Genomic DNA, 15,270 nt, shown 5'->3' on the forward strand with positions numbered 1-15,270 from the left:
GATAACAGTCGGAGTCGATGTTATACCTAGTTTACCTAATGATTTATACACACACCCACACACACAACTATATATATATATATATATATATATATATATATATATATATATATATATATATATATATATACATATATATATATATATATATATATGTAATATATATATATTATATATATATATATATATATATATATATATATATATATATATATATATATATATATATATATATATATATATATATACACCCAGCTCTACACGACTGCTCTCTTTGAAATATCACGTGTCGTGTACACTGACAGTAAAGTACCTAGTTACAGATTTGGTTTGTGGATAAAAACAAATATAAAATCGTTATCAATGTGAATTATCACTGTTGTGTAACAACAAATTAAAATAATATCGCGCTGATGGTCAACCTGTGAACGCTGCAGGGATTGATCAAACTCGACAGCATGTATAAAGAAATAGTTATGTAAACTCAGAGATATTCCAGAATACCTGCGTGTAATACTTGGCTTCAAAACACCTCTTTCTGATTATGTACACGTTCTTTCTGAAGATAAAATCATGATTAATTTAGAAATGGCTGAAAACAGTCTTACTCACGCATTAACTGCTCAGATATGTTTATTCTCAAAGTAACAAATGGTTGTTTAAATTTCCAAAAGTAACCTAAGGCGCCTGTTATATTTTGGGCAATATTTATACCAAAGAGGGCATCGCTAATCGTCCAATAATTCATTCGTTTCCGTTGCAGCAGCTGTTTGCTGTGTAAAGTTTGCAGTTCTGTTGAATGGTAAGCGTGCGTTCCCACAAAATACATCGTATGCCATAATTAATGCTGGTAAACCAAAACTGATAAATAAGCGTTCACCTGATATATGTTCTCCAAATATTCAAAATAAGACGAACCTCCGACCTTCCCGCCAACAGAAATTGCACAACCCTACGCAAATATGAGTATGTTAAAGGAAAAGTTGACAGCAAACGTATGTATGTGTGTATGTGCGTACATCCACATAGATACATAGATACATAGATACATACATACATACATACATACATACATACATACATTAAAGGCAATTTTTCGTCATCTTCAGCTCTATCAGAATGTTTTAAAGCACTCAACAGTACATTAACGAAACACTTGACATAATACGGCAGTTTCATTAAAACAAGGCGGGATTACCACAAACCGACACATGCAACAATTTATTTTTAAAATGTCAACTTGCACAACACCTTCACTTGTTCATGAAGGACATTTCCGACGAGACGCCACACGTAGAGGGAAACGGTCCTCGGAACTGCGCCTGTGCGAGTTTCTTGTTTACAAACAATGTATTTCGTGCACCATATCTAGATGCACCTCATCATCATAGCTGCAACATTTAAATTATGCGATTTAGATCATGACAGACATGTTTCAACTTTCATCAATCACCATCGTACCTTGGATACAGTGTTTACATTGGTTGTTTGGGCGCTTTTGGGCGCAGTTCCGACTTTATCCCTTTGAACACAATAAACAGCGTTTTCAGATGTGCTTGTAGTAGACAGGTTTCAGTCTACACTATACATGTCCGTTACGTTATTTGGTTTTCGTCATGAACTCTGAAATGTTCACACCCCTTTTCACAATACAGTAACATGTGAGCCGGGTGTAAATTAAAACGACACTTAGCCGAATCTTCCTTGCGAAAATAATCTCGTTTTCCTCGGGGTAAATTCTATAGTTAGTAACAATGGGACGCCAGGATAATGTTGATTTGCAAAAGTGTTCACTGAGGATGATCCTGAATTCTGAGGATGATCCTGAATTTCTTCATTGTCACCTTGAGTAGACATCAATTAGCAATTAGGGCTGCCATCACAAATTTAAAAATAGAGTTTGGAAGAATATTTAAAACGATAAACTGGTTTTTTTTGTGTGTTCGGTTATTGCCACATGTTTAGGAATAATATGTATATTTGCAGAAAATGAGAAATTTACCGTACCTTTTTTTCTGCAAGCCCTTGTGCAAGCAAATATTAAACCTGAATTGAGCTTAAACAATTTGAACCGAAATGTGTATTCACAGTCAAGTAGCGCACAACCCACCACTAATACGGACATAAATGAATATTCATATGATGAGTAAACAGAGGCGCGGGTTAGCAAGACGGATTAGTGTCCCTTTCTTCTCGTCTGTGTAACATATGGCTCGGGCATTTTGTTATAATGATGTCGGTTAGAAAATGGCGAATTACAGTGTTAGTGGTGATCGTTGGCCGCTTGATAATGTCAATAAATCGGAATTCTCTTCAAAGAGATGCCGTGAAAGTGACATTGGATGTGTATGAACGACCAATCAATGTTTTAGCGTTATTTCTCCTGAGATGGATCTCAAGGGAAGTCATTTCCGTACGAACTGGCCTTCATAAATCAACAGCGTGAAACTTGCAGCGCACAGTAAACCTTACATAAAAAAGTGACGACTAAATTCTACTGTAATTGTGATGCATACACGCGCAGACTCAATATCACGGCACCATGAAATCATAGACACAAGGAATTTTCCCACAGTATCAGTCTATCATGAAGTCTACACGGAAAAGTTACAGATAACGTTTTACGTGTCACGTGATCCTTTGACACGATTTGAACATCCTGGATGACGACAGGTCTTCCGAGACTCTATCTGCATCCGCAATGACACTATTTACTCTTTCTGTAGATGTTTTCGAAAACTAACAAAAGTCAGCGACGGTAAAATTTATCATTGCGCAGGAGTCACGATATTATAGAACATCCCAGCTGTGTCCATGTACAACATCGTCACCCAATCTAAATTTTGAACACCACTTAATATAGCCACTTACCCCCGTAAAAGATTTCACCAATTTACATGCAACAATCGGATTTCGATTCCATTGTATAAAACCGTGTTAGTCACTGCGAATCTAACACTACATCGACAAGATATGTAAAATCTAACATGCCAAATTGTAGAGTTGTTGTTTTTGTTTAAGATTACCATCCCTTTTAATAACGCCAGTTTTATTTGAACGAGTTGTACTCTAATCATTTAAAAAATTGACGTTTTCGTCAACAAATTTTGTCGTAAGTTTTCATACATGCGTTATCTTTTTTCTGTCATCATCTTACAAGCCTAGTTGTTTACTTGTCCTTTTTAAATTCCAATTGATCGACAGTAATTTGTATGTTCAGTATTAATTATTAAGCCTGGATCAACGGTCATTATAAGATTCCCAAGGATGAAATCATTTCATATATTATATCAGGATATATTTGTTAATTAAGCTTACGTCAAGGTTTATTTCAACATTTCTTAAGCTGTCTGCATTGATTGCGGTTGATAGATAGACTGTATTCTGTCGGCCAAAACAAGATGAAAATTTTGGCAAGATGAATTATGTTCACATTTATTTCAATATTTTTCACAACCTGCCGGCATTATGGCGGATGGTGGTTGATAGAGAGATTGTATTCAATTTTAACATCTACAGTTTTACTTCAGAAGCCATCGATTGCGAATTGGAACAAGTGTAAATGGGCTTCTGTCATCAAAAAACGTTCTTCATGTTTAACAAAATCGACTACCTTTGAATTATGATCAAATTTTCATCTTGTCAAAAGTAGCCGACAGGCGAGGGTTTTTGATCGATTATTGAAATTTGACAGAATTATATATGTGCTGTTTGATAAAACGCTTCCAGCTCTTCCAAATGACAAACAGCACGCTGTCCATTAGCGTAAAATTTTTCTTTTCCAAATCTCAAATGACCAGAAGTCTGAAAATACGACATTGAGGAAAAAGATGTCTGCGGATGAAAGACAGACCAAACGCTGAGAAGTTAATTAAAATATCCTACCGTGTTTTTGGAGCCCGGCTAGGTCAGTAGTTTTCTCCTGGGATGACAGATATGAGGGAGAAACGGGGAGGATGTTCATAAAGCTTGATTGACAGGTATCTTGTAGCGGGCCAGCCAATGGCAGAGGTCGTCATAAGCTGACTGGTCGCAACAGCTGGTGTAGTGGGGGCTTTACTTATTTCGAAACACGCAGTGTGTTGGACCATTAAACCAGGTTTTATAATGTTTTCCGTTTTAGTGTTGTTTTTACAATATCCAAAGCGGTTGACACTTTGATTTTTCAACAGCCCTTAAAAATTAAATTTGAAAGTTTAATGGTGAGCTATACGCATACGAATTCGCGTAGAAAGTAAGCAAGTTTGTTGAAAATTGCGATTTTCAGTCTTTATGTACTGACAGGCCAATCATGGCAATTTTAGGAAACATCCCAACACAGACGGAGCTTACGTCATTGGTTTATGTGTGTGCTATGCAAAATTGTTTACCCATCATAGTACGCCTGGCACGATGAATTGTCACGTGTTTAAACTATTTCCTCTTCTCCATTTATTAGAATATTATAATCATGGTGCGGGTAGACATGAGTTCTAATCGCCTGTAATCGGTACTTACGACAAGTAGAGTTCAAGGTGTTTGCATTACTGCTGCTACGTAATCACCAAACAGTCACGTGATTTTATGTCTGCAACTGGGCCTGTATATTACAAAGTGTACTCCATAGAGTTTTTACCTAACTGTCGACTGGACAAACGACTGGACAAACGTGTGACATCAAACATACATACATACATACATACATACATACATACATACATACATACAAAACGATAAAACGACGAGACCTTGGTCTTTTTGTGTGTGAATAATTTTACCAGATTACCGTTTACAACTTTAATATAGCCTGATACTCTTCCATCTATCGATTACGTCACATAATGTGCACCACTTGTCGAGCGTAATTTTCCATAAAACTGGCAAATTACAGAACCATGCACCGATTGAGCAACGTGATTTATGCCAACACCAAATCATGATGTACGACACCATGCGCCACATTGACATGCTGTCTATGACAATTATTTTCCGGCTGTTACCACATCGCTGCTCACGTGATTGCGTGACGTCATTGAGCGGCGAGGAGGCAATTTCTACTTTGATAAGATGACAGGTATTGCGTGTAAAACTTTACATATATCATATTTGTTCAAGTACACAGAACAAGTGAAATCTATCATAATATTAACGGGTTTTTTTTCAAATCCCTAGGTATTTGTTTTATTTACGGGTCCGTGGATAATTAAAACATGCGCACGGTAAACGCGGGGGTAAACGCAACTTCTGTGTTAAGGGGTGAGAGGGGGTTTGGCTGTATTTCGATTACCGTGAGCGAAAAAATCGCACCACAAGTTTTCCTATCACAACATCTCATGTTTCTCTGTATCACAAAATATCGCGCAACATTGTTTGGCGTGTACCAGGCCAGCACGGCACCGACGCTACACCAGCACTCTTTTGACATACATGTGAATCAGTGCACGAGTAAAATAACGTCACAATCATTTTGGATACACTTTTTCATTTCATTCTATTGGTTGCGTCATTGTTGAGTTGGCACTGAACAGAGATTGATTTTATAGGGGGTATGGGGGAGTCGGTAGCGTATGCGTGATTTCATAGCGACGTGATCACCGATTGTTGGATGCAGATACAGAATGAGGCTTGGTCGGATTTTTGCACTTCCAAACTTCCGTTTAGGGGATGGGGAGGGGGGTTGAGGACAAACGCACTTAGTTTCGTAAACCGGGCGCATGTTTTAATTATTCACGGCCCCTAAGACTAAGGGTGGGGGGAGCGTAGAGAGCGTCCTCGAGCGACAGATCTTTCAGTCTAGAGAAAGTTATGGGTTTGGCAGAACACCCTGATCCACTTATTGAAATTCGGCATCAGCTTTCGAAGACAATAGTCTCCTTCATTTGATCCACTGATGCATCTAATGTAGGACTCTGTTTTCTTCTTAGACTCGTTCCAAATTTCAGTGTTGATCGGAGTATATGATGCCAAGACCACAACCTCCATGCATTGAATGAAATACATAGAAAGATGATGAAATAAACAAAACCAAAGAGGTAACAGATATCAGCAACAAAGCAAAGTTTACAACGGACCAAATGACAGAATAAAAAGAAAATTTGCTAAGTGTTATGAATCAAAATAAACACAAATGTTGAAAGCATACACAAACCATTGAAAGTATTAGCTGTGATGGCTGAGCAATATTTGAATGCACTATTTTGTACTCTGTGAATGTGCTGTATGATTCGATGAATGCCTGTTTGTTGACAGGGTCCAGAAAATAGGCTGGTAATTTTTGTGACCAAAAGATACAGCTTTTGTCCACTGAATTAAACGGCTATCTTTAGAATTTCGTTGAAAGTTTAAACGTTCCTTTCAAAGTCCTGCTAACCAGGGAACTGATGTATATGAATGGCTATCGTCATTTTTCAGTTTCTCGCATCATCAAAAAAAAAATGCTACCATTATGAATTATCCCTTAGCATGCAGACATCACAAAGATAAGATAACTCATAAAACGAACATTGTCATGAGAAATGATTCCGTTTTTTATGCCAGGAATTGTCATTTGTCACTGTCATTTGAACCATTTCAGGGTAAGAAACTTCTGTTAGGTTTCTCTTTTAAACAGATAATTATAACAACCTTTTATGCCTATTTTGTATCATTTAGCTGGTCGGAGTCAGTTTATCGTGTTTGGCAAATTCATTTGAAAAATAGATATTGAAAGAATTTTCGAAGAATAATACATTCAACCACAACTACAGAAAGAACCGATGAAGAAAGTGAAGGTACAATTTCAGATATCTGCATAAATGGTAAGAATTCTTTTGGACCTCCCTGTATGTTCAAGTCTTTCAATAGGTCGTTCAGTGTTGTATAGAGTGCGTGGTATAAGATCGTTTGGTCATAAATCTCAGAACAGTTACCCTGAAAAATGTGCTTTCTTTCCTCGCTGTATCCAATCTTTAAGTGGTTTAGGGTTAAACCAAAAAAGTATGCCTTCCCAAAATAGGCGAAGATTAGGATGCAAACCCATATAAAATTTATTTCCACCAAAAATATGCGCTATACCTATTAATGACAAACTAAAAGCTTGGCTTACAGTGGAGTGAGCGTATCGTTGACAGTCACATATCAAACATTATTTGAGTTCTTGCTTGAATTCGTAAAGGTATTTCCCCTTCTCTTGTGAAGAACTGACTTAACGCGAAAACGACCTTTTCTCTTGAAGGACAAGATCTCTTGTAAGCTGCGGCGAGATCTATGTAACATCTCCTGTGTTAGAAAGATTATACATACATGCATATGCATGCATATATTCAACTGAGGGCGTTTTCCTGGTAATCTCAAGTTGTGACATTCCAATATCGATAGTTTAACAACACCGACTCCTCACATACCGAAATTTGGGCGCTAAGTCTCTAACTGCGAGTCTTTATAACCATACGCTCTGCTAAAATATGGAAATAAACATGTTTTAATGTTAAACTGCTTGAGGGATTTGTCGGAATGCCTGGGGAGGGGTGTGACTGGCCGCCGACACATCTTGACTACTTTGGCCAGTATCTGACATAACAATTAACATAGCTGGTTAGGTAACTGTGTGTTCTCATCAGGTTTTGCAAATTTGTCACGGCTAGGTAGAAACTGCCCGCTTTGTCGTCCGAAAAATTAACTATTAAATCGTATCCAGCTACAGGGTTTTGAAATATCGGTATCTAACTATTTGTCGGGGAAACCTTTAAGTTCTCCCCTCTAGTATGTGTAATGATCGGGATTTCCTTGTTGTTGAAATCTTGACACAAATTATATCAAATAAGCTTACTTCAGCACTTGTCACTTGCATACATCATAAAAGGTAATGCCGATCAACACAGAGTCTATAAAACTTGAGGCGCAAAAATCTTACCTCTGACGACATAGCTAGTGACCACCACGCCCTCAACAGTTGAATTATTCGTACCGGATGTTACCAACGTCGTATTATAACGGTCGTGTTGGGCAGTTCATTTCAAACTCCCCGAAACAAAATACCGAGAAGGTGAATGAGTGATTGCATGATTGATTGAGTAGGTGAGTGAGCAGATGAATAATAGGGTGAGTAAATAAGTGAGTGGATGATTGAGTGTGCGGCCTCGGGTGTGTGGATGGCCATTGGTAGATAGATCTACATGTACTTGGTATTTTGGCCAGTCTTTCATGTTTTACAATAAAAGCAAGATATTGTACACTATACCTAGGGTCTATTACTACCCTGGAGTTTCTATAAAGGCAGAAAGCGCCTCGAGAACAGATACTCAGCAAAATCCGTCTCCTTTGCTGTGAAGCTTTTCAAGTGATTGAACTTCCAAAAGAGTTAATAAAGATTAGTGGCCATCTTGAATTTCGAATAAGTCCCCAAATTTGCGTAGTAACCCATGATCTTATTCTTCGATTTAAAAAAGAATAGGTCAAAGTTTGATAAGGACAAGTTTGAACTAAAGTTTAAGTCTTTCACTTTCGAAGCGCATACTACGTTTGTCGCAAAAATGATGGTGAAAACTAATTTCCGTTGCATTACTGTGTTGTACATTTAGAATAGACAATTTAGAATAGATCAAATGTAGGTATTATCTGTAAATGTGTTTGGTCCTAAATTTGTAATCCTTTTACCTGCAGTTTCCGGTTTACAGTTGTATGCATGCATGCAATTGGAGACAAGCGTCACAGACCAAATTATTGCAGTGAAACGACCTGGTATGTTTATATCAAACATATTTAATTGTGCGCTTAGCATGACATCAATGCACAAAAAATCACAGTGGGACCTCCTCAAGTTGGCCATGGCTCAAACTTTAGAAGCCTCCCCTCCTACCGATATTTGCCCCCCCTCCCCTGCCCGTAATCACTCACTGTGAAGGCACTGGTTGTGTCAGCGATGGAAAACCAGGCCGTTTAGCGGGTACCGAGTCTGCGCATGGTGGAGAATGCAGGTAAAGAAGAATACCATGGCATTGTCCCAACAAAACTGTGAGCCCCCAACGGCGATCAATTTGTGAGCGTCTGTATGATTCAGGAGGGAAGATTATTCAAACAATATCGAGGGGCTTATTTCGAAAAGTAAAAACTTATCAGTTTACATATGTCGTATGTCTATCTGTCCTTTATGAACACAATTTCTCAAAATTGTTGGTCAGATTAAAATGAAATTTGCTGTGTAAGTGAAGCTATCGACAATGAAGAAGAGGGAAATATATTTGTCGGCTAGTCTTGCACAGTGAGTTTTGATTTCCATTAAATTCTTGACCTTGCACACTTGTGCGTGTTTTGACAACAGTTGTGAAGACTTTTATGACATGTTGTTTGCATTTTGTCAGTGATGACCAGACAATGGTTCACTAAAATAACAAAAATTAACAAATTTTGCATTTTTTCTGATCCCCTCATTTTTGTCTAAGCGCCATATTTCCTGAAACCACTGGTACGATAGCTTTCAAACTTGGATTCAATATGTCCAGGAATGACTGCATTCAGATGTGTATAACTAATGGCAAAATTTTGAAAATCTAAAATTCAGAGCAATTTTCCCCTCATTCTTCGTCAGACCATCAAATTCATCAATTTCACAAGATCTTCAACAGGAACACAATTAAAGTGAACTGCAGTAGTACGAAGAATATGGCAAGTATAATCAAATCACACAATAAGAGGGTAATCACCGGAGATCAACGTCAGGATCAACCAGCTGATTGTAATTGCCGGTGAAAGTCTACATGCCCCTTGAAGGGTAACTGTCAAGTCAAAGGCGTGGTTTACAAGGCCAAAATATCAACGGAGGACAGCAGGAGAAGGCTTTTATTGGCCTCACTGAAAACGCCTTTAAGACGCGCTTCACTAACCACGTGTACTTGTTCCGTAATGAGAAATACAAAAATAGTACAGAACTGTCAAAGTTTGTATGGAACTCAAAAGCAAGGGCCAAGTCTGTGACATTTCATTGTCCATTATTGACAAAGCATCGAGCTACTCTAACACCAGCAAGCGATGCAATCTTTGTATTTAGGAAAAGCTGCACATTATCAATGTTGACAAATCTACGCTGTTAAACAAACGCTCTGAGTTTGTTTCAAAATGTCGCCACCGAAACAATATTATTTATCAAATTTTAACACCATCTACAAAATAGCATGGCACGTCCACAACATATAAAAGAGAGTGCACAGCTAAATATCCTTTCTATTTACCTGTTCGAAGATTGCAGGATGCAAGAAACTTAGGTAACAGATATACACCTACGTCTGTAGCCTATGGAGTTTCGTCGTACAGTAAGTTTCGGTATCAGAAGACACGGAGTCCAATAACTTTGACGCGGAGTACAATAACTTTAGGTGTTATTGGACGCTATTTGACCTTTGACCTAAACACCTTCACGTCAACACGGGGAAAAAGAAGAGAAAATTTTACATTTTTCACAATAATATATACTTCTTAGCATTCAGTACTTCACAAATTAAATCATGGTCAGTCCAAAACCTGTGAATTTAAGTGAAATTATGCTGCTGACGTACAATTTCTACCATGTGCACTGCTCAGCGCGGGTTGAAATTTCGTTCTCTGCGCTTAGCGGACGCGCTCAACGCGTTCCCAGTAGGCCTATGCTCGCGATCGCTCATTACAGTGCTCGACGGGCATCCCAAAAGACGCCTTAACTTCGACTTTATTCGTGTAAAGTTGAACTAAAAAGATGTATAATAATAAGGTTATTCCCAAAATACCGGGATTTATGTCCTCATACATCGTATGTTTCGGTATTGTCATTGACGCTCCGCGTCTCGGACAATAAGCTTACCTCCGCTGCACGATGTACTCGGACATAAATCCCGGTATTTTGGGAATAACCTTATTTATTACTTTGTACTTGAAATAATATAAGGTTATTCCCCAAATACCGGGATTTATGTCCGATTAGCGATCTTTCACTAAACGAACGTGAAAAACGAACGAGAACGTCGTGTTTCAAAGCATGCTATTGGTTAGTTATCGTCAAATTTGCATGTCTCGTCGCCAAATCTGCATCGTGATTGGACTGAGGACTAATTAATTAGTAGCCGACGAGGACTCGTCAGTTCCTTTCGTCGTCTTTCGTCACATTATAATATTTCAGACGCTGCTTTGTATTGCCACAATGGTAGCGGTTGATGCATGCCTTCCAATTAGAGAATAGCTTCGCGTTTGACAGATGGATGGCAGGACTGTGAGTGAGTGTCGATATAAATGCACACCTGTCATCGTGTTCCTGCACTTCTAGGGATGTGTCATTATGAAAGCATGTGGGTGTTTCGAGTATTGTAGGCAACGCAACCTGTTTGACTCGAGTCGCCCCTTGATACATTCACGTCGCCTATAATGGTCAGCCATGTCTCGGAAAATTACGTTGCATATCTATCACTTGTTTTAAAATCAAATTAAAAAAATTAAGATGTATTTCTTCATTACGATAAGGGAGAGTTTTTAAAATTTATTTTTTGTTTCGATGGTCAGTCGGTCGGAAAAAAAGAAAAAGAAATATCAATTGAATAGCCAAATTTTGTTATTAAAATGAAATGTGGAACCGTCGCAGTCGCATTGCAGAATTGCATGACGTTATGTATATTCTCTGGGACGGGTTTCGGCGATTGTGTCTCGAACTGTCACAAGAAATATTTCCCTGCTGTTTGTTTTGTGGCCAAAGTCCACTTACACTGTTCTAAAAGAAAATAAACTACATACGACATTCTCGATATCATGCGGTGAGTACCAAACTAATCTGTGACACCAGGGGAAAGAACTACAGTCTGGAATGTTGTGTCATATAGATAACAAGGGACAATTTCAGTTGCTGTAGGTCGTCGGCTCTAGAATGGCATTGGATATTTCGAATGATACACATTTATTTGCTGATGATGGATACATTAACAAGTATCCACTTATGACAAAGTTTCCAGCGAGTCAGCCAGTTGGCGAGAATCGGGTGTATCGCATAATATTCAATCATGGATTAAATCGGTATCATTTTAATATCAAACACATAATATCATATTTCAAGACCTATGAATCGGGAAAAGAATTGTTCCGCCAACCCCGTTGGTTCAGTAGTTGCTGATGTGTGTGTGTGTGCCTTTCTCGCTCAACGCCGCATCAACTTAGTACGAAGACTGCGCTTGGGAAAATCTCGCAATATTTTGTTATATCAACCAGTTTCGTTTGCCTGGTTACTTAATATAAGTGAATGAAAACCATCGTTACTATTATCATATATTGTGCATGTACTCAGTATTTCATCTCAGTAAAAACGAGTGGTTTACCTCCTGACCTATAATAGTCGTGCTACTCAGGATGAACCCTATCATTTTGAAATCTAATCGCTAATCCAGGGTTCCAGATATATAACTCCTACATGATAATTTGATCCCTCCCCCACGTCACCGTAGCAATGAATGGTCCCTTTGAGCAACTATTTCCGTCCATTGTCTTGTCCGTGACACAAAGCAGTACCAGAATATTATAATGCGACGAAAAGACGACGGAAAGAACTGACGGTTACTAATTAATTAGGCCACTGTCCAACCGGGTTGCAGAACTGATTTGCGACGAGACATGCAAATGTGACGAAAGCTGACCAATAGCATGCTTTGAAACACGACGAGCCCGTTCGTTTTTCACGTTCGTTTAGGGTGTCTGCGAGATAATTGGTTTTACCTGATCTCAGAATCATATAGTAATGCTGCTTCAGCTGCCCGGCTTCTCCACCAAGTCCGCTGGTAGTTAAGAGAATACCAGTTGAGGTACCATTCTGGATCGTACAGCTTTCAGTAACTGAAGCTGACGCACCAAGATGTTGGTTGTAAGCACCACTTTAGGTCTTTATATTACAAGATGGCAAACGTAACGTTCCCAGTCTCGAATTCTCCTATAACTACAAAATTATCATCGTTATACACATGGAAATTTCCGTCACGCCATGGCAAAATGTTTACAAGGGAAGGCGTCACACTTATTATCTCGCAGACAGATCATTAAAAATACTGACGAGAAAATAAAGTGGACATCAAGGTAACCAGGAGACGCCTTAAACTTCGTCTTTGAATAGGGTTACAGTGTTTTTCTCCGAGCTGTAAAAACTGTAATTTTTAGTTATCAGTCATTCTCTGCACAATCTAAATCCATCCATGATTCCAGTACATCGTTTTCTATGACGATGACGTAATACTTCAGATCACAGCTGTATTAAAAATAAACTTGAGTATTCCCATTTTTGTCTCACAAATATTAACAACAACAACAACAACAACAACAATAATAATAATAATAATAATAATAATAAAAATGATAATTATAATAATGATAATAATTTATTTTGCTTGTGCGATTTCCATCAATAAAATATCAAACCGCTTTACAATAAAAATACAAAGGTCATAAAAATACAATAAAGTAAAAGTACAATAATAAAAAAGCACTGACAGAAAGGCAAACTGGACAATGCAACATGATAAAAAATTAAAAAAAAAACGAGGACTTAGTCACTGTGCTTTCTGAAAGATATGTTTAAAGAGATGTTTTAAGCGATACTTCAAAGGAAGCAACAGATGGTGACAATCTACAGAGCTTTCTGAAGAGATCTGTTTTCAGAGATGTTTTAAAGGAAGCAACATATGGTGATAATCTACAGCGCTTTATGAAGAGATCTGTTTTCAGAATTTTAAGGGAAGCAACATATGGTGACAATCTAATTTTTTGGTAAAATATTCCACAGAGTTTGAGCTGCATTAGAGAAAGAATAATATATCTTTTCGTTATAGTCGCGACATTGTCAGCGTTGTCACGACGGGAGATACTGAGCACGGATGGAGCTGTACTACATTTCAACATTATCTTTTACGGCTTTTCCTCAGCTGTTTCAGTAAAGACTTTCAACTTTTTCACTGATTCCCAGTCTCCTATTCGTAATTATACCGTTTATATCTGTTCCTACGTTTCAGGTATGTGTTTGGCCGGGCCGCGTGAAGGAGGGACTGTGGCCCGGTGATGTTTTGTGGGCCTACGTTATCACACGGCTATTACGCGATCACACCACTCAAGTAACATTCCAGACAAGTTTTGCTAAAGGGTGTTTATTCGTAACGACATAATTAGGCCCACAGACGGTGGGCTTTCTTCTCTTGTATTCAAATTAATGAGCGTGTCTACAATGTTAAGTATGCAACGGTGATGAGATATTTCGATATATTCACACGGTTTAGAATACAGTATATCTACGCGAGATAGGAATTCTGACGAGTTTTTGATGAAGTGTGTTTAAAAACAAGCAATGTTTGCGGAGAGCGCAACGTCCACTGGCCTGGATATTACGACGGCGCCGATGCAACATCCCATCTGAACGAGATCATACAATAAAACTATTACAGTTATGCTAGCTGCTAATAGCAACGGAGAGAAATCTCTATCGTTAGCATGGCTATTTTGTCTCATAGTGGAAAATAATTTAATCCAGCTATGTAGGTATGTTGCAGCTCCTTACAAAAGTTTCACACGTCCTGCAAAGTAAGACCTTAGATCGTATACCCTAATTATCAGGCTGTAACATCACTCCAGACGGATTATTTCCATAGGCGTTTTAGTGTTCTGTTTGTACGGAATCAGTCATTTATCACTTTCTTTACAATATGCCAGCTCCCCAAAGTCTGATATGTCCTCATAGTTTAGACCTATAGTTCTTTCCGTATTTGTCCTTCATTCACCGTATCTTTAAAACAGTCGTTTCGTGTCGTACACACAATACGCCGAAGCGGACATGGTGAGTTCAAGTACAATTTCGCACACCAATGATACCAATATGTTAATTTTCATGGTCGCACAATTGTCAAGGATACTCTTTAGCAGAAATGTGAAGCAGGACACATCTAATGGAACCGTAACATTTTGCAACAATTAGGGATTTTATCATCTGTATGTCATCGCGCCAAAAACAGAATGGTGACATGTTATACTGACTATTCACCACGAGTCGTAGTATTCCAAAGCGTCAATAACGTTCTCTTGCAAATGAAAAACAAAGCGATCATTTCGTTGCTTCGACAAGGAGGAAGATCAAGGAAAAAAGCAACAAGTGAAAACATCGCTCAGTTTTAAAACCATCAGTTAGCTTAGATTATTTCATCCTTGATAGTCTTCAATATCAATCGGTGACGTTACTACTCATAACTGCAGAAGTTTCCTTGAAATCTATCAAGAGATCTTTAGTTTACCCTCTTACCAGTTACCAACACAAGCAGCAGATTTTTAAACGTA

The 15,270-nt window shown here is 38.2% G+C and overlaps 1 protein-coding gene across 3 annotated transcripts in view; it reads right to left on the reverse strand.

The window, feature by feature from the left end:
- LOC139151415 (zonadhesin-like) overlaps positions 1–4,314 on the reverse strand; it is a 34,215-nt gene extending 29,901 nt beyond the window's left edge. The window contains exon 1 of one of the 3 annotated variants that reach the window (XM_070724202.1): positions 3,886–4,314. Coding sequence is in view for 1 of the 3 variants with exons in the window: in XM_070724201.1 (XP_070580302.1) it covers positions 3,886–3,964 (79 nt within the window). In the remaining 2 variants the exon portion in view is untranslated. Of the gene's footprint in view, positions 1–2,007; positions 2,054–3,885 lie in introns of those variants that run through there. The other 2 variants (XM_070724201.1, XM_070724203.1) reach the window with 2 other exon arrangements.
- Between the last annotated feature and the right edge of the window lie 10,956 nt (positions 4,315–15,270).

The sequence above is a fragment of the Ptychodera flava genome, chromosome 15, assembly GCF_041260155.1.
Source record: "Ptychodera flava strain L36383 chromosome 15, AS_Pfla_20210202, whole genome shotgun sequence".
NCBI lineage: Eukaryota > Metazoa > Hemichordata > Enteropneusta > Ptychoderidae > Ptychodera > Ptychodera flava.